The sequence below is a fragment of the Ceratotherium simum genome, chromosome 6 (assembly GCF_057802395.1).
Source record: "Ceratotherium simum simum isolate JZ-2026a chromosome 6, ASM5780239v1, whole genome shotgun sequence".
NCBI lineage: Eukaryota > Metazoa > Chordata > Mammalia > Perissodactyla > Rhinocerotidae > Ceratotherium > Ceratotherium simum.
Window position 1 is genome coordinate 20,233,302 of NC_141905.1, and position 24,926 is coordinate 20,258,227.

At 44.7% G+C, this 24,926-nt stretch overlaps 1 protein-coding gene across 1 annotated transcript; it reads left to right on the forward strand.

Moving 5' to 3' along the window:
- The first annotated feature begins 37 nt into the window (after window positions 1-37).
- Window positions 38-16,498, forward strand: FSAF1 (40S small subunit processome assembly factor 1). The gene is made up of 7 exons (XM_004432368.3): window positions 38-194; window positions 2,120-2,466; window positions 12,226-12,282; window positions 13,046-13,141; window positions 13,283-13,369; window positions 13,961-14,013; window positions 15,411-16,498. The coding sequence occupies exons 1-7, from the start codon at window positions 107-109 to the stop codon at window positions 15,547-15,549; spliced, it is 867 nt and encodes a 288-aa protein (XP_004432425.1). The 5' UTR covers window positions 38-106; the 3' UTR covers window positions 15,550-16,498.
- The last annotated feature ends 8,428 nt before the right edge of the window (window positions 16,499-24,926 follow it).

Below are 24,926 nucleotides of genomic sequence, written 5' to 3' on the forward strand. Positions count from 1 at the left end.
GACCTGCGGCGCGCGCGCGCGCAGCCCGTCAGAACCCGGAAGCGGGGGCTCCGCGCGGCCGGAATCCCGGCAGACTTTGGGCTGTACCGCCGCCGCAGACCCCACGATGGCGCAGGATCAAGGGCTGGGGTCCTCTGCGCCTGCCTGTTCTCAGACACTTCTGGATGCTGTGCTCCAGAACCTCTACGACTTTGGTGAGTGCGGGGCCTCGGAACCCACGTGGACAGAGGACTTGAGGAGCCGAGGGTCTACTGGCGCCTTGAACTGGCCCGGCCTCCGGTTTCAAGCTGAAGGTTCTTGTAGGTCGAGCATCCCTCAGTTCGTCCAACCTGGTTCCGATAACGGGTCCAGCACACACCTGCGTCTGAGATCACCCTTCTCCCGCCCCCATGGTCGGGCTCTGTTGAGTTATTCTTCATGAGTCAAACCTCCCAACTCGTCCCTGAGTGTCGGGACCAACCTAGTTGCTTGTCGGAAGCACCAGAGCTTTCACACTTAACGGGGGTGATGCACACAGGACGATGGTCTCTCGAAATAGCCCACCTTTTCACTTCTCCGGACCTCTGGGAAGCCCCCTCACCCCACGCCACCCCCAGACCCGCCTGACCCTGGTGCATTGGTGCCACCTTGTCACGTTGGGGCCTCATCCTTCAGTCCTTCGCCAAGGACTTGAGAGAACGTTTTCACACAAAGCTTTTCACAACCTTTTCTTCCATAAGTTGGCCGACCTATGCTTTCCTTCATCTATCTTGATGGGGGAAAAGGAAAAAAAAGCTTGTCATTAAAGATGTGCAACCGCCTGGCACTTCAGTAGAAAGACAGTTCCACACACTCTGAAGAACTTGCCTTAGGGAAGGTGACATCCCTTGTTCATGCACCAAAGATAATCATTAGGCATTAGTACATTTAAGAACCAAACATATTTCTTAAATGGGTATCGTGGTGTTGCAAAAGCAGTTTTATTTTGGAGTCATTGCTGAAAATTCTAAGCTCACTTAAACGTAAAAATGGTAGCTAAAAAATATTGAGAGTTTACTATGTACTCCATGCTTTTTGTGTATTCACTCATTTAATTTTCACAACAACCCTATGAAATAGATACTGTCTTTAATCGCATTATTGTAAATGTAGAAACAAGCACTAGAGGTTAAAAAATTTGCTCAAGTTTACTTAGCTAATAATTTCCAATCCCCAGACCGTCTGGCTCCAGTCCCTGCACTTGTATTGACTTGTGCTGTGGACAGAATATCTCTGTGCCTTTAGGAATATTGGAGGACAGAGAAGACTTAGTCTCTGACCTTGAGAAGTTTAAAACCTAGAGGAAAAGACTGTTCTGCAAAATCCTAAATACAGTTTATGTCAACAAAGGCTAGAAATTATAGTAGGAGCTCTGAAGGCATGGGCTGTAGCTACTCATTTTTATATCCGTAATGCCAAAGTTTAGTTGACTCTTAATATGTATTTATTGAATAAAAGACTAAGCATTTGGAAGCAAACATTAACGATCAGCTGATTGTTAGAGAGTTCTGCGATATTCGTACTGTAGGTGAGTAATGAAGCCTAGAATTTTTGTCAGAATCTTCAGGTGACTGGTTAGGGTTCAAACAGTTGAAACAGAGAAGATATGGGGATTTAGTAGAAAATAAACGCACTCAAATTAAGCCAGTTGTCTTAGGTTCATCTTAATTCATAATTGTGACAGAAAATAAGAAAACTCTAATACCTAACAGCAAACCTAGAAAATGTGAAACACTGGCTGCAGTGGCAGACAGACATTTTCAGTACAAATGAGTACGTGAGCCAACTGGGATTGCCAGTCCTTGGGACTATGGCCATGGTGACACTTTTAGTAAAGACAAAGGTGAGATAAATGTAAAATAATTGTGCTAATAAGAAGTTAAAGACATAAATATGGTCACTTAGGAAAAGATGACTGCATTTTGGATTCTATAAATTGTGCAAATACAACTCGATTTGAAGAAAAACAAATAGTTTTTTTCTTGGTATGTATTCCTGGGTGTTTATCGCTGTGACATATGTGCAAGTGCATTCACATGAGCTGATGTTGATAGCTAAAACCCAGAATATTTATTTTTCCTTTGTGTGTTTGAACAAACAGGAGAGACAGAAGATGAAGCAGAACAGAAAAAGATCAGAAAGAAAAGGGAAAACAAGAAGACAGATGTGGGGACTCCAGCAGCCTTGGCAGCAGAGCCAGCTTCCTCACCTGGTTCTCTTATAAAAGGCCAGCGAAAGAGTGCTTGCAGCTTCTTCAAGGAACTCAGAGAAGAGCTGCAGTGTGCTCCTGCTGTGACCCCCAGTGGTTCCCCTTCAGGACCAGAAGTCCCTAGTGCTGCAGTATTTCCCTCTCCTCTGAAGAACAATATAGAGCGAGTAGAAGTGGTAGAATTTCACAGCAGAAGTAAACAAAAAAAACAGAAGCCAGATCAAGAGGAGAACACAAAGGTAACGAGTTGGTTAGTTTATGTTTATGGTGAAAACCCTGATATTGTAATATTAGTGAATATCTTTATAGACTGTGTCGGGGTCCCCAAATCCTCAGGCTCAAGGAGTTGCTTAAAGCACTCACAGGACTCAGAACTCAGCATATAATCATCACGGTTCCGATTTGTTACAGCAAGAAGATACAGAGTAAAATCAGCGAAAGGAAAAGTGCATGGGGCAAAGTCTGGAGGAAACCAGGTGCAGGCATCCAGGTGTCCTCCCCAGTGGAGTTGCGTGGGTTGTGCTTAATTTCCCCAGCCATGATGTGTGACAGCATGTGCCAAGTGTTACCAACCAGGGAAGCCTGCCCCAGCTTGGGTGTCCAGGGTTTGTATTGGGGGTTAGTCATGTAGGCATACAGATTGACCTTAGTTGATCAAGCTCTAGACCCCCGGAGGAAAAGGAGGTGTTCACTGTAAATCACATTGTTAGTATCAAGTATTGGGGCATGCTTGGTACAGTGTGGCTCAAGGTCTCAGGTATGCAAAAACACTCTTAACAAACAGAATATTCCAATTGCTGAGTTTCCAGGAGCCAGCCAAGGGCCAGTCCTGAAAACAGGACATTCTTGGGAATGTGCAGGGTTCAATAAACTCAAGGCTGCCGAGTTAACGCTTTCTGTTTATAAGCCTTCTGCTTGATCGTGTTCAGAGAAATAAAAACTCGATCATTCAACAACTATTTCTGGCCACTGTTCTAGGCACTGGGATGTAGCACTGAAGAAAATAGGCAAAACTCCTTGCTTTCAAGGAACTTTCCTTCTGTTGGAAGAGCAGTTTGATTTTAGTGAGCAGCAATCTCTTTCAGACTAAATTTGTAAATCTAACTCGAAATTCAGTCCATGAGAGAGGTGTGGTTGCTCATCCAGACTTTTCACAAGGATAGCATAATGGTTTTGTCAAATTCATTGCTAAAAATCAGATTTTCCGTTTCTATACCATTCCCTGTGTCTTATAAACTTTTGTCTATCATAAAAGGAAAGGAGGATTGTATTAGTTTCCTGCAGCTGCTCTACAGAAATTTATTCTCTCAGTTCTGGAGGCCAGAAGTCCAGAATTAAGGTGTTGGCAGACACACTCCCCTCCGAAAGGGGAGAATCCTTCCTTATTTCTTCTAGCTTCTGGTGGCTCCAGGCATTCCTTGGCTTGTGGCTGCATAATTCTGACCTCTGCCTCTGTCTTCACATGGCCTTCATCCCTGTGTGTCTGAGTCTCTCATCTCCCTCTGCCTTTCTCTTGGAAGGACACCTGTCACTAGATTTAGGGCCCACTCTAAATCTAGGATGGATCTTATCCTGAGATCCTTAACTTAATTACACTACAAAGACCCTTTTTCCAAATAAGGCCACGTTCAAAGATTCTGGGGATTAGAACATGGACATGGTCTTTTTGGAAACCGCAATTCAACCTCTGACAAAGATAGTTAGGCTTGCATTGTTCTTTATGAACGTGTGAACACATGTTAGTGCCCGGTGTTTACATCTTTTTTATGGTTTAAAAAACTATCTATAAAATCTTTTCTAGAATTCAAGTAGCACTTTATGTCAAGCTTACCAACCAGCATCTCTTCCTCAAAGATTATTAGTGCATTCTATAATCATATCTACATTTTTTTTTTAGGCTTCTAAGTCAGCTTTCCAACTCTTAAACTCTAAATACTGGGGCACTGGGAACTGTTAGCGGCAGGCCAAGAAATGAATTCCCTCATCCCTCAGGGCAACCAGAGCCCCCACGCTGGCCAGCCAGGGAAGCTTACAATTATTAGTATTACCACAGTGTACCTCAGTGTACCATACAAATATTAGTATTTTCTGTGTGCCATGATATGAAAAAGATTGGAAAGCGCTGCTTTGTAATATAATTCTGTGTTTGGAGAATTTAACTAACATAAAGCATCTAGGCACCCTCCCTTCAGTTTCCTTGTACACTGGTTTATGTTCCTCTTCCTGGAATGGAAAGTTTTCTCTCTGATGGAAAGGACAAAAAGTTGGCATTGAATAAGCCTGCATTTCTCTTAATAATAGAACATCTGCAGCAGGCTCTTGAATTGTCTTTTCTTCTTGCTCCTAATGAGCCCTTTTTTCATTGTAGTTGGCTTTTCTCAGGAACCTCAGCTCATTCTACATTTTGGACTCCCTGACTTGAATGAAATTTTTTGGTCCTTGGTGCTCTCCCCTTTCATCCTTTTAAAAATTTATCCTTTGAAAATGTGAATGTGTCTGGCTGAGAAGACAGAATACGGACACAGTGAAAACACATATGCCCATAAAAAGACTTTAGAATGTTGACGTTGCAACATGTAAATAAATACAAATGAATATAACACCAGTTATTATGGTATATCCTGGGCATAGGGAATGCAGGTAAAGAATAGTCAGTCGGGGCTAATTAGGATATGTAATGCTATGCTAAGAGTTTGTGTAACATGGTAAAGTATAGTTATGGCTCCTGCTCTCTAAAAGCTTTCAGGTCATTGTAGGACAGTTCAAACAGGCATGGAATCAGCAAACATATATAATAAGATAATGATAGCCTCCATTGATCAGTCATGGAATCTGCTGGTCATCTTTGAAGAACACTTGAGAATGGAAGAGGTCCTAGTGAGTTGGACGGCAGTCCGGCTGGGCCGGCCTAAACCCAGGAAATGACCTTCTTTTCCCAGAACTTAGGCTTATGCTATAAATACTGTCAACCTACAAAAACAGAAACCAGTTTAAGAGGCAAAGCGTTTATTTGGAATCAAAGAATTGCAATTTGGGGAACACAGATTCAGGTAGAAACCCAAATAGTGTCCCAGTTACAGGAGAGAGGTTCAGGGTTTTTATGGGAAAAAGGGAAGATGAGGTGAGTTGTACTGAGGAAGAGTTCATTGGTGCTAGATGAGGTGAGGCCAGGTTCATAGATTAGCTTAAGATTTGATCATCAGGCAAAAGGCGGGACTTGTACTTCATTGATTGGTTAGCGATCAGTCATCAGCAAAGTCCAGTTCCATCAGTTCTTACAGACAGGGTGTTCTTGTCCTTACTGACTTCTTGGAATGTTGGTGGTTTGGTCCAGTTTGGAAGATAAAGAAAACAAGACCTGCAAGGCAGTTCCTCTGAAATGGCTCCTCCGGCTCTGTTGTCATATGGCTCCACTCATGTCATCTTTCACAATATTGTGATTAAACTGCATTGTGTATTGAAACAGTGATTTATGATAAGAAACATACATCTGGTCTTTGTCTCCGTTTCTGGCACAGAGCTCCTAAAACCTTTGGGATTTCCTAAGAGTTGAGAGCCATAAAGGTGTGTTTTGTCATGTTAATGAATTGACTTTTGGAAGCACCCAAGGATGGGGACTGGTTGCTAGGAGAACCAACTCTATGATTAGGGGGTTGGAACGTTCAGTCTCACCCCCTGATCTCTAGGGAGAGGGGAGGGGCTGGAATCAGTGGCCAATTGCCAATGATTTAATCACTCATACCTGTATAATGAAGCCTCTGTAAAAACCCAAAAGGACAGGCTTCAGGGTTCAGAGAGCTTTCAGGTTGGTGAACATGTGGAGGTGCTGGGAGAGGGCATGGGAGCTCCACGCCCTTTCTTCACGCATTGCCCTGTGCATCTCTTCCATCTGGCTGTTCCTGAGTTGTATCCTTTTATAATAAACTGGTGATCGAGTAAGTAAAGGGATGTCCAGAGTTCTGTGAACCACTCTAGCAAATTAATTGAACCCAAGGAGGGGTCATGGGGACCTCTGATTTATAGCCAGTGGGTTAGAAGTACAGGTAACAACTTGGGCTTTCAAATGGCATCTGAAGTAGAGGGCAGTCTTGTAGGACTGAGCCCTTGACCTGTGGGATCTGACACTATCTTCAGGTAGATAGTGTCAGAATTGATTTGAATTGTAGGACAGCCAGCTGGTGTCAGAGCGTTGCTTGTTGGATATGTGGGGAAACCCCCCAACACACACACATCAGAATTGGTGACCAGAACTTCTTTTAATGGGCTGATCTGGGAATTTGTCCACTATTTATATAACATTTTACTCATTCTAAATGTCTAACCTACAAATAAACTTCCTGATAATGTCCCATGTATAAGCAGTGACTATGGAAATAGTTTGACAGGAAATAGTAGGTAAGAGATTGCTTATTCAGTCATTCATTTATTCCACAAACAATTGGGTGCCTACTGTTTGCCAGCCCCAGGAGATCCAGCAGTGCACAAGATATAGTCCTTTGCTCTCCTGGAGTGTGCCATCTACTGGTGGAGTCAGGCAAACCCCAGGTAAATTAATAATATAATTAAAGAGTTGTAAACACTCAAGGAAAGAAATAGGGTCCTGAGAGTAATGGGCAGAACCTCCTTTAGATAGAGTGGTTGGGAAGTGTCTGAGGAGGTGACATCAGGCTAGCGCTCTGTTAAAGGGTGCTGTGCTGGTGAAGGGAGCTGAGAAGAGTAATGCGGACAGAGAGAGTGCAGCATTGCAAATGCCCTGTGGTGTGAAGAGGCCTGCTGTGTTCCAGAAGCTCCAAGGCTAGTGGGAGTAGGACAAAGGGAAGAATGGTCAGCAGAGGGAAAGCAGCACTGCAAATGCCCTGCGGTGTGTAGGTCCGAGGGGAGAGTGGTGTGAGCTGTCGTAGGAGAGACAGGCTGAGACCAGCTCTTGCCGGGTTTGTAGGCAATGGTGAGACCTTTGGATTTTAGTTTAAAGTATATGGGAATCAAAGAACTGTAAGCAAGGACATGAGGTGGTCTGATTTATATTTTAAAAAGATCTTTGTGGCCCCTGTATGGTAAAGAGATTATAGGTATGGCCTGGACTTGTAATTTGAGGAATGAGTGGGAAAACCCACTCTGTAATGAGTATTGCAAGGCTGCGTGTGAGAAAGACAATTCCTATGCTGTTAAGAAATGAAAGTGTCATGTGTAGCTTAAATGATCCAAGTAGTGTTTGCCCTTAGGGATATGTCTTACTAACGCTATTTCTCCTCCATTAGCATTGGTCCATCTTCATATAGGTCAGTCACCGCCCCTGTTTCGGGAACCTTAGCCTCCTTTGTGGCCTACATAGAAAAGGCGTTAGAGAGACGTAATAGAAATAATAGAATAGTGTACTATAGATCAGAAGAGACTCTTGGATCCTGTGGCCTGGACTGAGGTACACATAGGCTGCTTCTGAGCATATAACGAATTGCTGATAATAGCTAATATTTACTGAGTGCTTACTGTGTACTAAAAGTGATTATTTATATTCATTAACTAATTCATTATCTCACTGAATCCTCACAATTTATGTGACCTCTCTTCATTTTACAGGGGAGATTGATGCTTAGGCAGGTTCAATTATTTGCCAGCGTCCCATATCTGCAATTCCAAAACCCCAGAGCTTTGGAAATGACAAGTTAGTTGGTTTTTTTTTTTTTTTAAGTTTGGTGCAGATTTATTTGGCAGCAAAACCTGACCTGAACTGATATGAGGCTTACGAATTATTTTTGTTCCATTTGGCATGAATATTCATAGATGTTACTATAGACATATGAATGTAGTTAATTATGGGTTGTTGTCTTGGACCCCACTGGAAGTGGTATATAACACTCGGTATATTCACAGTGTTAACTTTCTAAAATGTAAAAACTTCTGAATTTTCTAAGGATTCCAGATAAAGGACTGTGGATGTGAAGTAAGTGCCAGAGTCAGGTTCAGACCCCAGGCTTTCTGGCTTAAAAGCTGTGTACCTAACTAGTACACTAGAGAGAGAATATAGGTTAGGTTAGGCTCTTTGTCCTTGAGTAACACAAGTACACTTGACCCAGAACCTTCACCCTGCATTACCATTGTCCCCAGTTATTGCCCCAGGTTCTAACCGCCCTCATAATCTCTGCGTTATCTAGGTCACTCGCAAGGACTCTACCCTGAAGTCCTCCACACTCCAGCGTCACCCTTCAACTTTGTACCACATTCCCTGTTCCCTGTTCTTTAGTAGATGCAATGTGAGATAGGTGTTAGGAAGAAAGTAATCTGGTTGAAGTAATTTACACTCAATAAGATATGAATTAATTTCTTAATATTCCTAGAACTGCTTGCATTTTAAAAAGAGAGTGTTTATTTACCCAGCTATTCTCTAATTGGACAAACGTTGGACAGTGTAACTAATAGAATAAAAAATCTGATCACTGTAGGAGAAAATACTTTTGGTCAGCAAGGCAGCCCGTAGACAAGTTCATTGAGCCTGGTGGGCTCCCTGCCTTCCTCCCTCACCCCCACACATTTCTCCCAAACTGTTCCTTCTTTTTGTAGCTTTCTTCCTTCTTCATTGCCTAACATACAAGTTCTCAAAATCTCCAAACATTTCTCTCTACCATAGGCTTTATTAGTCAGGATAGGTTAGGCAGTGGTTTGATTACAAGTAGTCCCTACATCTCAATGGTTTAAAGGCAAAAGTTAATTTTTTCTTGTGTTGCATGTCCATCAGGATTGGCAGGGGTGGAGTGCTCTGCTCCACACCTTCCTCGTCTACAGACCCAGGATAATAGGGTCTCCACCACCTGGAAGAGTCTTAGTGGCTTTGGTGGAGAAGGGGAGTTGATGACTGGCTCTTAGAGGTTCCATGTGGAAGCGGCATACTTCCCCTCTGCTCACATTTCTTTGGCCAAAGAAAGTAACGTAGCCCTGCCTAAGTTCAGGTAGACAGCGAAGCCCAGTTCTCCTGTGTGTCTAGAAGTAGAGAAGGACCCAATATTGCCTATAGGTACAAGTGCTTCCTACTACAGTGAGTGTGAGGGGAAAGAACACAGAGGAAACCGCTGACTGTTTCCAAATCAGGGAATGCATTATGAATAATGTACTGAAGTGGTTTTAAAGCTATGCATAAAAATTAAAGTTAGATGGTGGTGGGGTCATGCTAATAGACTCAGCATCATGAAATAATTAGCCAAGAATTTTTTTCCAAATTTTGCTTTTGTTATAAACGAGAATCTAGAACCCAGATCCTTCCTCAGAAACACATCAACAGCTATAAAGCTAAGAAGTTTCTGGTGAAATGTTAACAGAAGGTTTGGGAATACCAAGATCTCTATGTCTGGCCAGACCTGCCACCCAGGTCTGCCCTTGATCTACGCAGGACCCCTCAGCCCACGTGTCCCCACAGTCAGGATGAACTGAGACCTGCAGTGCAAGGACTGGGTGTTCTGTGGGGCTAGTGTTGGGGAGAGCAAGGACATCAGGACCCAGGGGTTTCAGCCTCACAATAACTACCACACAGTTGGCAGAGAATTTTATTACAGAGCCTAGGTCCTCTTTAGGACCTGTCGCTCCATTCTCATGCTGATCTTCTAGTAACAGGTCAGCCAAGGGCATCTGTGACATCTCCAGTATTGCTAGCAATCTGATGTTCCTGAAAGAAGTTTTCAACTCGAAAGAGTTTAGTCAGTCATCACTTATTGGATGGATGGGAGAAAGGAAAAGAGAGGAAGAACTATTTAAATATTTAGAAAAGGAGGTAAATGGGATTTTAGAGGTCTGTGAACAGTATACATTTTTTAATATGTATATATAAAATGTGTATTTGAGGATTTGGATATGATCCTGACATCATGAAGATTTAATCCATTTGTTTTTCAAAAATATTATTACTGTTGATCATACTAAATGGATTAGATGTGCATGCCAATGGAAAAGATATCCTAACTTCAGAGTAAGTGTGGAATTTTTTCCAGTCATGGAAAAGGAGATAAGACTTTCTCGGGTAGATACATGGAAGTGCCCCATGCAGCGTCCTCCCTGCTGCACCCATGCTCTTTTTTTTGTGTGTGTGTGAGGAAGATCAGCCCTGAGCTAACATCTGCCAATCCTCCTCTTTTTGCTGAGGAAGACTGGCCCTGCGCTAACACCCATGCCCATCTTCCTCCACTTTATATGGGACGCCGCCACAGCATGGCTTGACAAGCAGGATGTCGGTGCGTGCCCGGGACCCGAACCTTGGGCCACCGCAGCGGAGCGTGTTCACTTAACCGCTGCACCACCGGGCCAGCCCCTGCACCCATGCTCTTAAGTAAGGCATTTGATTCTGTGAAATATGTGATTGTCTGAAGAAAATCATAAGCATAATAAAAGCCAATAAAGTAATGTGGAAGATGCATTTATTGTGACTAACAGCACAGAGCAGGGCCACATGCCTAGAGCATGACGGTCATCCTCTACGATGTGATCCTCTGTTGCCACCAGCACCCAGGCCCATCTTGAGTCGGCGTCCGGTGTGACAGCAGATGGGCAGTGCTGTGGGGATTACTGGGAGGTTGTTGATTTATAGTCAGTGGATTAGTTAATATGAGAGCATTGGCCAAGTCTTCCTGTTTACGGGACCTGGGCTGCACACTTACTATTTACTTTATCCTATTTCATCATCATAACCCCCTGTGAAGTTTGTACAGGGGTCCTCATTGAAACAGAAGCTGTCATCTATGGAAACATTCAGTGACTGACCCACACACCCAAAATACAGTAGTGGGGGGAGAAAACAGGATAAGCTGAAGCACAACTCCTGTTCTGAGAAGGAGAAACCAGGGCTCCTTCGTGTGTGCAGTGTGCACGGCACCTCTCAGTGTGGCGTGGGGCGGAGTGCCACGCTCTCATCCTGGCACAGACCCCACCCTGCTGAGCAGGAATGGCAGGATGCTGCACCCTGGCATGCAGCCAGCTCGCAGCTCAGGGCCGAACATCCCCCTTCACCATTGTCCTGCAAGGGAAACGGTGCCTTTTCTAGAGGCTGCACACTTTTACAGCCTCCTGCCTGCTGGTACAGATTTCGGGGCTGGAGTTGAGTAGTGACTGCTGTTGTTGGCCAGACATGACAACAGTTTTCTTAAAATCTTAAGCTTCTGGTCAATTCTATGGGTTGGTAACCACAGCCAAGGGATATATTGATGTAAAGAGTCACATATTTTGAAGGCATTTGCAGTATCGTTATTTTCTGTTGGGAATTACAAACCCAGTCACCACTATTTCTGGAAATCTGATGTTCCTGAAAGAAATTTTCAACTCAAGAGAATTTTTTTAGCCATTATTCTAATGGCTGATGGGAGGAAAGGAAAGAGAGAAAGAATTATTTAAACATGACTTTTTTTTTTTTTTTTTCAATGAGGAAGATCAGCCCTGAGCTAACATCCATGCCAATCCTCCTCTTTTTGCTGAGGAAGACTGGCCCTGGACTAACATCCATGCCAGTCTTCCTCCACTTTATATGGGACGCCACCAGAGCATGGCCTGATGAGCGGTGTGTAGGTGCGCGCCTGGGATCCGAACCTGGGCTGCCAGCAGCAGAGTGTGCGCACTTAACCGCTACGCCACGGGGCCAGCCCCAAACATGACATTTTTGTACCGTCTAAAATCCCTGCTCAAACAATTGTCTTTTTCTAAACCCCCCACCCGCCTCCCCCTGAACAGAATTTTCTACATATGGTGCATGAGATACAGACGTTGGTCTCTCTCTGACCATCTTTTCTTTTTTCTTAGTTTCTCATCAATCCTTTCTCTTAAGCTTTGAGATCTTAAAAATTTTTTTCTCCATTTTTCTTCCATTAGCTGTTAATTAGGCTTTTGTGCAACATGCTTGTATTATTGTTTGATATTAGGCATCTGGGCCAGTTTCAAGGCTTTTAAAAACATGACTCTCTGTTGGTGATGGATGCTATAATGATATAGTAACAGATGATCTTAATAAGAGTTTTTTTTCCTTTCAGACCAAAACTAGTATCCTTGAGAAAGATATGGATATACAAGAATTTAACTTAGAAAAGGTATGTGTTTTGAAATTGTTAATTTTTTCAGCTTTATAATAACAAAAAAAAAATTGAATATATTTACATGCCCAATAGTTGGGGAAATGGTTAAGCACATCACACTACATTTAGTTGATTGAATATTATGCAACTGTTTAAAACACGATGGTTTTGTGACTGCAATGCCAATGATACAGTGGTAAGAAAAGCAGAGTTGTGTGTATTCTGTGATTGTAACTAGGTTTTAAAAATGCATGAGAAAAAAGACAGGAGGAAGTAATTCAACTGCTGAGAGTGGGTATTGGTGGCTTTTTCTCTTCTTCTACAGTATCTTTTTAAAGAAAAAACACAGATATGTTCGAAGCTGCTGTGATAAATGGTTTCTAAGTATGAGTAAATATGTTTGGAGAGGTACCTTCAAGTTGCTTTATTGTCTTTATGGGTAGTAGCTTGTTTTAGAGAGCATCTAAAGTCCTGCTGAGCTCTGCATTTGATCCTAGTTCTGCCACTGATTTGTGCAGAGATAAGTCTTTGCTTCAACTGTCCAAATTGTCAGAGAATGGTGTTGTGAGATCCTGGTAGTGTTGTAAGAGAACTCCACAGAGCTCCTTAAGCCACACCGTATCAGAGTTCTTGCTAGCTGTAGTCACTGCAGGTCGTGAGAATACATAAAAGTATTTGGTGTGCAGCACATCGTGTCTGACATGCAGTCCTCCTAGGAAACTCCTGTGGAGTTTTGGAATGCACTGTAGAGTTTTTGGATTCTGCTTTGTGTCTACAGGCTCGTTTGGAAGTGCACCGGTTTGGGATCACAGGCTATGGAAAAGGAAGGGAAAGAGTCCTAGAACAGGAACGTGCCATTATGCTGGGTGCCAAGGTAAGGAGCTGCTTCTGCCTTCCATTACCAGACAGGATACAGAAAAGGGGTGCGAGAGCCCAGGGCAAGTCAGTGCAAGGGACACGGGAAATTTTTGCAAAATAGAAAATGATAATATGTGTCCTTTTTCTTTCATTTCAGCCTCCCAAAAATAGTTATGTGAATTACAGGGTTTTACAGGAGCAAATCAAAGAAAAAAAGGTAGCAAAGGAAGAAGAAAAGAGAAGGGTAGGTGTGATAGTCTTCTCTTTACTCTATTAAACTTCTAGAACAGAAACATGGTTGTAATTTGCCACAGTGGAAGGCTGTACTCCACTGCTTGGAAAGCAATCTAGACAATGACAAGATCTAGAGTTAAATGAGCAAATTCTGTCCACTTCTTCAAGTCAGCTGCATTTTGTAATACCAGCCAAGTGATCTGGCATATTCACATGAAAAGTTTGCTCTGAAATGCAAACTCCTGCTCAAATGATGTAAGCTACTTTGATCTTTTCCCTAGACTCAGTCTTTTTCTTGCATTTCACATCGTATGAAACACAAGAGCTTATGAAAGACCACCAGAGGAATACATATAGTATTGCCTTCCTTTCACCTAAAGTGGAAGATTTGACATTTCTATTGTCAGTCTTCTCTGGAATGGGCTTTCACATTCTTGAAAGGGTTTTAGGATGAAACTTGGAGTCTATTATGTTTAATATGCCTACTTGAAAAAATATCAAATATAGTATCTCAATGGCTTTTGGTCACAAACCTCTTGCCTTTTTCTAAATCTCTATTATCCATTACTGACAAATATGTTGTCTTAAATTCTGACATCAGGCCCAGGACACAGATATTTTCAAGAAAAAGAAGAGGAAAGGGCAGGAAGACAGGTGAGTGATACCATTAGATACTAGGGTGGAATAAACCTATTGATTAGTTCTGAAAATAGTACCCTGCATTTATGTGGTGTTTTTAGCCTGTGAGAATGCCTCGCTATCTTCACTTATCCTAATCAAGCCCTTTAAGGGGAACAGGATTTAGTAAATTGTCCAAGATCAAACAACTACCTCAGGACTGAGTTAGGAACATTCTCCAGGCTCCCATTTGCAAAGACCAGACACCTCAAGTGACTAGTGGGAAAGCTGAGGTTGACATTTCCAACCAAAGACTTCTTTTTTTTTTTTTTTTTTTGTGAGGAAGATCAGCCCTGAGCTAACATCCATGCTAATCCTCCTCTTTTTGCTTAGGAAGACCTGCTCTGAGCTAACATCTATTGCCAATCCTCCTCTTTTTTTTTTTCTTCCCCCAAAGCCCCAGTAGATAGTTGTATGTCATAGTTGCACATCCTTCTAGTTGCTGTGTGTGGGATGTGGCTTCAGCATGGCTGGAGAAGCGGTGCATCGGTGCGCGCCCGGAATCCGAACCCAGGCCACCAGTAGCAGAGCGCGCGCACTTAACTGCTAAGCCACGGGGCCGGCCCTAACCAAAGACTTCTGTTCCCTGCTAAGAAAGCCTGCTGATATGACAGCACGGTCTGGGTCTGTATTGCCTGTTCTTTGACATTCCACATGAACTAGAGCACCATAATTTAAGTAATGGAATGTTGATCTTGTTGCTTTATTCTTGTTTCTTAGCTTTTGTTTGAGTGCCTTTTTCTCTCTTCTCAAGTTACTGTTTCAAAATGGACTTCTTTTGTCGTAACTTTTTTTTTGGCCTCCTGGTGAGCTTGCACATGCTGTTAAGTGGCTGTTTGTTCTGGCCATGTATGTGTGTTGAAGGCCCACCGTGTGCCAGGCACATAGGTGTCTTAGGTGTTGGAGATGACGCCATGATCACACTGAGGGTATCCCTGCCCTTCAGGACCTTACATTGTAGTGAGGGAAACACACCAAAACATACAAACACATAAGTAAGGAGATGTTAGGTACTGGCAAGTTCTGTGAAGAGGTTAAATAAAGCGTTGTGAAAGAAAATCACTGGGATGGGCTGGGATGTCATTCTAAGGAGGTGACATCTGATTTGGTAATTGAATGAAGAAAGGGAGACAGCCTGGAAATATCTGGTAACAGAACATTCCACGTAGAAGAAACCAGTGCAAAGGCCCTGAGGCAAGGATGCAGTTGGCATGTTTCGGGGACTGCAGAAGGCCAGTGGTGCTGCAGTAGAGCAGGGGGCGGTGCATGGGAGGGACCGGGAGTTTGCAGGAGCAGGCCACCGTCGCCTGGTTGGTGATGCTGCAATCCTTTATAAGCTTAGCTGTGGTGCCTTTCTCTCACTTTAAATGCAGGAAATCCAAAAGGAAGAAATCAGCTCCCAGTATTTTGTCAAGTGGACGGACTGGACAGGTTGGAAAATTCAAAAATGGGACGTTGATTCTGAGCCGAGTTGATATTAAGAAAATAAATTCTTCCCGAGTGGCTAAATGAAGTACTTTATAAAATAAAGAGAGGAATGGGAAAGTGCCGTGGTACTGAAGCTGGACCCCTACAAGACTACCAGATTATTATTTATTTCATATTTCATAGACTGCTTTTTTATTTTAGGGAAAAAAAATTAAATAGAAATAATAAAATTTCTAGTTGCTGAAGTGTCTGTTTTGTGGCAATAACCGTGTTGGGCCAACTGCCATGTGAATATAAAGTAAACCTATTGAAAAGAATGTTACTATTCTCCTGTAAGGTTCACTCTAGTTTCACTTTCACTGGTGTTTTGTGCATTTGCTCCTAAGAAGATTTTTCGGGGCTGGCCCCGTGGCTTAACGGTTAAGTGAGTGCGCTCGGCTGCCGGCGGCCCACGTTCGGATCCCGGGTGTGAACCGACGCAGCACCGACGCACCGCTCCTCCGGCCACGCTGAGGCCGCGTCCCACATACAGCAACTAGAATGATGTGCAGCTATGACAGACAACTATCTACTGGGGCTTTGGGGGAAAAATAAATAAATAAAATCTTAAAAAAAAAAAAAAAAGAAGATTTTTCGTAATTTTACTCATTTGTAAAGGCTAATAATTAGCTTTAAATTGCCTTTTAATTTTTAAAAAATGATTTAATGTGACTATATCATGAAAGAACTAAGAATGTGATCATTTGTCAGTAGTTTTGTGGGAAAAGCAGTTTTAATTTTCAGCCTACCAAGTATATAAAATCTACTTCGTAAGAAGTTATGTAAACAAAGTACAACTTTTGTGGTATACATGACCGTGACTATTAAGTAGCACAACAGATGAGTTTAACTCATGTCCTAGTACCTACATTTAAGCAAATGTTATCTCCTTCAAAGCAGTCACCTTTGGTAGCTATACATATCTCTTGCTGAAAGTGTCTGGAACTTCTCAAAGTTTGTGGCACATTAAAAGAAAAGTTTTCAATGATGGTAATCAATTTTGGCTTTTTTTTCCATTGGCAAAAAATTCAGATAAACCTAGTGAATAATAATGAACCTGGTAAGTAATAAAGTTTTGGTGAAATCAGGGTATTAATGGCTAACTTTCTTATGTGACTCATATGGTGACTCTGAAGGCATTGCCAAATGAGGAGCTCAAAAAATATTTTGAATTGAAGCAAAATTGGAATTAGTGTTTTATTTTCCAGCTTTATTTTGAATGGTTGTATTTATTAGGATATATATTTTGGCAGTTTTTAAGGGTAATTTTTTTAAAAGGTGTAGAAGATCCCAAACATGACAAAGCACTAGGAAAAATCTCAGGACCTAGAAATGACCTCTTAGAGTGGGCGCTGGATCCATTTAACTCCCTTTCTTTTTCAACAGGGAGCTGGGGAGACCGAGGTGGCCTCACCTCACCCCACCTCCCACGAGCCATTATGGCTCAGACACCTGAGCACTTGGCCAGACTCTGGACCAGAGCCCCAAGCTAGTCAATTCTGGAAAAGCATGCACATTTCAGGTGTAAGTTTCTCACCTTGTTTTTGTTTCACCTTTTAATTTACTGAATAAATATTTAAAGAGCAGTTTTGTGACCATTGTGTGCTCTGGAAACACTTAGAGGTTTAGGGGCTAAAAGAAAGCAACCTGTCCTGTAAGGACTGAAGACCATACTTTTTGTTTCCCCGTTGATAAAGTTTCCTCCAGCAAGGTTAGCCACAGAGAGAAGTGACAATAAACAGTCATCCAAAGGAAAATGGTTATGACTAAGATTCTTGCAACAGCCACAAAGGGAAGAAACCCGGGCTTCAGTGCAGTTGGTAAATGTCCCCTCACTGTGTCTTCCATACTGCCATTTCCCCTTCACAGGGGTTTCTTCCCTGCCATGGTTGCGTCTGCATAGATCAGTCTTTGCTCCGCACAACACTTCCACCTAATGTGACTCCCAGTGACCCACTTAGGGAACTTGTGATTCCCGTCCCCACAGCTCTTGGCCCTGTGGACCTAGAGACCCTGCTTCCCAAAGGGAGAAGCAAGAGAACACAGCATGTGTCCCCCTGAACCAAGGTTGTTGCCTGGGCGAGAAGAGCCACCAGCTCGCAGGGGGCATTGACCCTGACCATCAAGAGGAGGTAGGGCTGCTGTTGCCCAGTGGGGCAGGGAGTAATCTCTTTGCACCCAGGCAGTCCACTCGGGCATTGCTTGATACTCCCTTTGCCCAAATCTGATGGTAAATAGACAAGTGCAGCAACGCTGGACTGAGAAGGGCCTGGTGACCTGAGGCTCAGACTCCCCAGGGATGAGGGTCTGGATCACAATTAGCAGAGCTGCCAGGTGAGGGTGAGGGGAGGCAGACAATGGGTGTCCAATGCAGCTCCAAGACCAGCTACAGTGGCAGGGAACGTCGTTTGTCCCCCTAACTTTCCTCATCTAAGCTTCCCTCCTTGGAATTCTGGAAGAGCTTCTCCCCAAACTTAAGTGAAGCATAGATCTGTGGCACAGTGGGTGGACTGTGGTGGATGCAGTATGTCCCACTGAGATCCTCTTTCAAGAATAAGGACTTGCTCGCTCAGCTGCTGAGAGTGCTGAAGGCACAGCCTTCCGCTGTTCGCCCTCTTCAGGGATTGCCTCACCCCTTCCCAGAGTGGCCCACAGTCAATGAAAGATTGATGTGAGGGTATTAAAGCCCAGTCCTCTCGTCCCAACTCAGGACAACTCCAGAGCTGAGTTGGCCAAGGCCTTGGCTGGGTCTGCATCAGAGCTCGACACCTCCCTCGGCCCAATCCTGCTTCCTTCCCTTTGGTTCCAAGAGTGTTGATCCCAAGAGCACCTGCTGCTCTCTAATCTGAGTCTGCCACTGCCCCCTACCCAGCCTAGCCCAGCTGTTCAGTAATCCGCAGGTAACTGAAGGGTGAGGCCGGGTCTTGGGGTTGTTGGGGGCATGTGAGATGGCTGCTCTTGAGGATCATGACTTGAGGAACACAGCAAGGGACAGAGTTTTCAGGTCAGACACACTCAGGCTCATTCTGTGTGGTTGAAGGGGCTGATTAGTATCCTCGATGCTTGCAGATTAGGATGTTTTCCCCATGGCTCAGTTTCCACTTGTAACCCATGATCAATTTTTTATTTATGAATTTATCTTAACCATATGTTAATTGTTATCAATTTCCAGCCTTAGTACCTCTTGCACAAATGAATCCCATGAACTCCCCACTGTTTGATGTGGTACCTTATAATTTAGAGTCATCTGTAATCACGATTTCCTGCAGCAGATCCACATTGACCCTGATGCCTAACAATGCCTGGGTCCTCTGGGTGAGAGACAGGCTGGCCTCCCCTCCTGCAGCTTGTCCTGTCTGGCTGACATCAGGGCCAGTTTGGAGAAAGGCAGACTTTGCCACTGAGCATAATTATAGACCATACCACGTCTTCCGGTTGTTGGCAGTGTCAAAAGAATTTATTTCAAATCTGCTTAAGACTGTGGTAAAACTCAGGTTTTCCAAAAGGCAATACACAAAATTCAACCAACCCCCAAAGACCAGAAAACACAGTGTTTGCAATTCAAAAAATACAAACGCTTGTGGATACCAATACAAAAATTAGAAAAAAGTTGCTTTCCTTACCCCCCTTCCCCTGTTCCATGTTTCTAGTGGAACATGAACACCAGTGGGACCAAGAGGTGCCACCAAATACCAACAACTAGTGACAGAAAGTGGATGTGATGAGGGGAAGGGAGAAAACGGGTAGAGAAAGGCAGGAAAATGGAAGTTCTGTCAACAGCCAAAACAAGGACACAAAGCTTTTCGTTACTTGTTAAATTCCTTTGCCAACGTTAAACAAACATCTCTCATGCGTAATACAACAGTCTAGTGCGAAAGCAGCGATTCTACATCATGCATTCAACGTTTTTTGCTTTGCTCACTCTGCACTTCCTCTCAGTGCTGAGAAAGTCCGGGGCTTGGGACGTCCAGTCACCGTTTTTGTGGGAAGAGTCGGAAAGGCCTTCTCCAGGCTGGTGTCTCACCCAGGAAGCACCTGCCACGTTCCTGTTTCCACAGCCACAAACAGTCACTTTTCCAAACCTGAAGACTGGTCTTTGACTCTCCTCAGAGCCTTCCTGAGGGTCTGGCCTGGTGAGCAGCGCCCACCTCGCTTGCCACGAGCCCCCTGGGTCTTCCCCAGGACAAGGTGAGGCAGCCTGGCCCTCAATGAGCTGCACCCTTTGAGAGAAGAGTGATGCCTCCAGACGAGACTTCCCTGTAGGTCTCAACTCCCAACTCCTCCTTCTGACTGAAGTCAACATCTTTCATGGAAAAAGCCAGGAACTCCCCTTAACAGATAGTGCAAGTGTAGTCCCGGCGATGTGACGACCACCAGCCCCCTTCGCCTTTTTGCCCAACCAGCCTTCTAGATGCAGCTCAGTTGCATCTCATCTTACTCGCCGACATTGGTTTTCAAAGCTGCTCCCTCTGCTGAGATCTTTGGAAACAAAGGAGACACACTATGGTTGGGGGACCCCTTAGATACTAGAACTTAAGGTAACCAAGGAGGCAGAAAGGCAGGTTAATCTTCCATGCAGGCAGATGTCTTTGAGACTAACAATGAGAATGCTGATATGTAGCCTGTTTACAGCACTTCATACAAAGGGTATCATTAAACAGGCCTCACTGGGAATGGGAACATTTGGGGTGTTGCTTTCTATGGTCACATGAAGCCTGTTTTAAATGTCAATTTTACTCCCTCAAGGCCAGGCAGCTGTGTAATAAATACATGCTCCCAGTCATAAGAGGTTTGGATGGAAGACACTGTGGTCAGAGAACACTCTGGAAAGTTACCACACAGGCTTGATTCACTGAATGTGAACCATTAGCCTAGACTCAATAGATGAAAGATTACACTCTTTTCCTTAAAAAGTGATATTCTATAATCCTCACAACACATCAGAGGAGGTAGGTTAGTATGACTAGTCCCACTTTCAGGGGGGGATATTGAGGCACAGAAAGATTTAAGAGATTTGCCCCCATACATACCATGAATCAATATCAAAGCCAGGTCAAAAGAGATGAGTTTCTAAGGACTAAATTTGGTATCTGATCAATATACCCTGCCCCAAACCTACTCTCCTATATCTTACAGTCCATTTAAAGTTAAAGCTGCCAGGATCCTTTTCTCTTCAAGGAGGAACTGTCAAGGAATGTGATCAATGAAAATAGCTATTGGCTTACTTGCAAAAGAAAAGTCAAGATTTCCCAGGATCAGCATAGACCTTGAATATCTTCTAATGATATCTGATTTGATTTTTTTTAACCAGTTAAAGGCCATAAATCCATTAAGAAGTTCCTGTTGCTTCCAGCCAAAAGTGGCCAAGGAAAACGAAGGTAACAGGTTTCGCTGTCTAGGAATGGGGGTGGGAGTTGGGGGGCATCTTCAGTGAATACGAAGTGAGAACTGACAGGTTACCTTCTGTTCGTGGCTCACCCCATTTTTCCCTACCTGCCCCAGCTGGCAGAAGGCTGCACACCTATGGGAAATCCCAGACTTGGCCATTAAGACAAAGGCCCACAGCCTTGTGATACAGGTTGTCCATGTAACACTGAAGTGGACGCCCCACACATCACTCTGCATATCGACACATGACAAACCACTAGCATAACCCAGTGGTTCTCAACCAAGAGTGTCCCCCAGGGGACATTTGGAATGTCTGTAGACACTTTTAGTTGTCACAACTAACTTGGGGGTTGTTAACCAGCATCTAGTGGGTGGATCCCAGGGATGCTGCTAAACATCCTACAGTGCACAGGACAGCCCCTCACAACAGAGAATTACCCATCCCCAAATGTCAATAGTCCTGAGGTTTAGAAACCCTGGCATCGTCCACGGGTCTTGTAATAGTGTTCTTCAGCATTCACATGTTGAGTCCCCCCGAGGATTTTATCTACCCTCAATATCTCATAGCCAGCAGGTGGCCATGGAACACACAGCAGCTTCATCGATAAGCCACCTGCTGACCTGTGCTGAAACACACCTTCACAGGGGACTAAGCCTTTCCTTTGCAATTAGAATTAAGACAAATGCAAATATCCCTAGAAGAAGTCCACATAGATCCTGCAACTGATCCTTTCCTGAGAGTGCCCTGTTAGGCAGAGGGCAGGGGGTACCAAGAGTATGGAGGGTGGGCCTGTGCCCATTGCTCTTGGTAAAGTCCACCGTTTTGCCCACGTTCACTCGCCTCCCCAACGTTGGTGGGCCACGAGGCACCTGAGGGCATTGTCGCAACTCCAGAGTACACACAGGGCTGAAGATTCAGCTAGAACTATATATGGTTTTCTAGTTTTGGGTCAGTTTCTCTGCGGGTCAGGATTACTGATGTCTGCTTTAATTGGAATCATTATTTTCCCAAGCAGGACAGAAAGGGGAAAAGCAGGGCGGTGTGTAATGTCTTATCTTGCTTTGAATTAGGGGCTAGAAGGCTATGCAGTGAGATGCTATTAGAAACTTTTGAAGAGATTAATTCTAAAAGGAAAGGCATACACTTGGACCAAACTTGCTCACTAGCAAAGAATAAACTGCAGAACCACATCACAGAGGCATTATTTACAATGCAGTGGAACTTGACATTTTGGATCACTATGAATTGCTTTCTCACTGAAACTGCTTGATAGATGAACACCTGGTTTTTCCTCAGCCAGTCCAACAAAAGCATCATCTTGATATAATTTTTATGTACAAAAATGTCACCATATTGTAAAGAAACAGGGAATTCGATGGCGGATGAGAAGCCCATGACCCGTCATTTCCACTCTGAATTCCAGGGGCTTCCTGGGATGGTGACATAAGACCATGAGTTGTTGATGAGTTCCCTCTTCATTTTGCTGAACCCTCAAAAACACGAGTGTGTGGCACGGACCCGCCTTCTCTCTTAGGTCCATTAATATCCCCAAAAGGTGTTTTATGCTGAGGACAAGAGAGGTGGCTGTAGGACAGCCTGACACAGTCCCCAGTATCAGCTGTATTGCTTCTGGGCTCCTGGAGGAGTACGAAAAGGTCGAATGGCGCCTGCTCCTGGCACTCAGAGGACCTCCCGGGACTGCTGACTGTGGTGGGGAGGGAGGGAGTCCTGGCGGCTTCTCTCAGAACTTCAGGCAATTTTCTTCCTAAAGAGGTCACCTGAAATTGCGGGAATTTCCCTTCTCCCTTTTCCACATCTCCCTCTGATCTAGGTGCTGCCTCTCCCAAGGGTATCCCCAGTCCGGGCTGATCTCGAGCAGCTCCTCTCCAAAGACGCAGAGCCAGGGCCGCCTGGTGACCCTGGCTTCAAGGATTCTGGGAGCTCCCCAGGCTTTCATCTGGACTCCACTGTAAAAAGCCACTTCTGCCAGTGGCCCTGCCTAGCCCACCCTCCCAGCCACACTCTCACTCCCCGCGCGCTGGCCTCATCTTTTCTAAAAGACAAGACGTTTCCCAAAGCTGATGCATCTGGACCTGCCAGCCACAGCTTCCTCAGCCCCAGGAAGGCCATGGCTCCTCTGCGTCCTCCAATCTTTAGGAATCTTCCCCACCCTCCACGCTGAGTCCACCCAGAGCTATGGCTAAGGAGTGACACTGAAGGAAAGTGGAAGCAGAGGAGAGAGAGGCAGCTGCACAGACAGGAATACGTGGCAGCCCCGGGCAGCCTAGGTCGTATGCATCACCTGGCCGGCTCTGGCCCGAGCACCTCCATGTGCCCTAGAAACCACTTGGAGGGACAAGAAGGAAGAGGCAAGACCTGACTTCCCCTAAGAAGACGATTGCCGGGACCTCGGCGGCAGAGGCTTAAACACAGCACCAAGCAGCTCCTGAAGACACTGGGCAGCTGGCCTTGCCGGCCACACTGGTGGACACAGCCGGAGAAGGCAGCCTCGCAGTCCAAGAGCACGGGCTTTGAGGTAGGATTGTCGGATCTGCTGAATAGAGGGTAGGATCTGCGCAGCATTGGCCGGGGTTACTCGGAGAGCAAGTGTGGTGTCTAAACAAGCAGGTAGAACTGAGTCAACACAGTTGGTGCCGGTTTATGGGCTAAGGTGTATAAAAATCCAACCCAGCAAAAAGTTACTCCTCAACCTCAAAAATAAAACGCTTGATAAAATATATTCTTTTAAAAAGGAGAGAGAAAGGTTTACTACCAGATGGAGATGGAGGTGGCAGGTGACAAGGAAGAAGAGAGGGAGGAGCAGGGGAAAGTGCTCTGGGGACAGGCTCCTTCCGAGAGATGGAAATGACTCAACATGGGTCTCAAGGAAGAAGGTTAGTGTTCCCAGCAAGCAGGGGAGGGCTCACCTCCAAAGCCCCGCCCTGGCCACAGGGACTCAGCACACCCAGGCTCACACTCAGAAGCTGGGAGACGAGGAACACGATATTGCTGTATTTCCTGCCTTCTTCAGAGGTCCTGCCTGCCTGGCATGGCAGAACCACCCCTGCCATGGGGCCCACTTCTTGCTTTCATGATGCTATCCTGATGACAGTAGGATGGATCTCAAAGCAAAGGTGGACTGAGTATCAGAGGTTCCCCCAGCGTCTCTCATCTTACACGCTTAGGAGTCTGAGAGTGGCACAGCTCAGAAGGGCAACTCAGACAGGTTTGCAGGTAACCTCTTGGGGAGCCGTTTCCAGAAAAAAGCCAAAACCAGGCAGAGACGCATCACATAGTCATTCAAATTCCAGTGTTTTCTTTTGTGTTTAAGAACTAAGAACTAAGTGAGTGAATGCTAGCAGACTGTCATGTATGTGTGTCTGTGCTCATGCATGCGGGGGTGTGTGTGTGAGAGAGAGAGAGATAGAAAGAGAGAGAGAGATTGGTTGGTTAATGAAAGACCTAAGGAAACCACTTTAAAAGGTTCTCAGCAGTGTGACGAGAGAAGCAAAGATCAGGATGAATGATTAATGCCCCTTTCCACCGATCCTGGACTAAGTCTGCAAGCGGCATAACATACTGAAGATTCCAGGACCAAAAAGTTAAAGGATAACTTTTCTGGCAAAGATGGGAACCTGCAACTTTGGTTCTCTGAAGGAGTGGTGTCTTGGCAAAGGGCTGACACTGAGGACACGAGATTCCCAAGCACCCCCCTGCCTCCTGCTCTCAGGATGCCAGTCTCAAAGTCTGCCCTCCTTTCACCCCTGAAAAAAGAAAAGCTTGGAAAACAGATGGCAGGAAACAAAACAAACCCCGAATTCTTTCTCACTCCCTTGAGAAAGGTCCTTCTTCATGGGTATTTGTAACATCCCAGTGGAATGAAGGGGAAACACACACCCGTGTTCCCACCGACAGTGGCCTCCATAAGCGTGGCCTGCAGACCCATTCTCCATCCCCCACAAAATGTGTCTCTAAGATACTCAGTGGCTGCTGGGGTGCACCCAAGAAGTGGTTGTCCTGCCCTCGTGGGTTA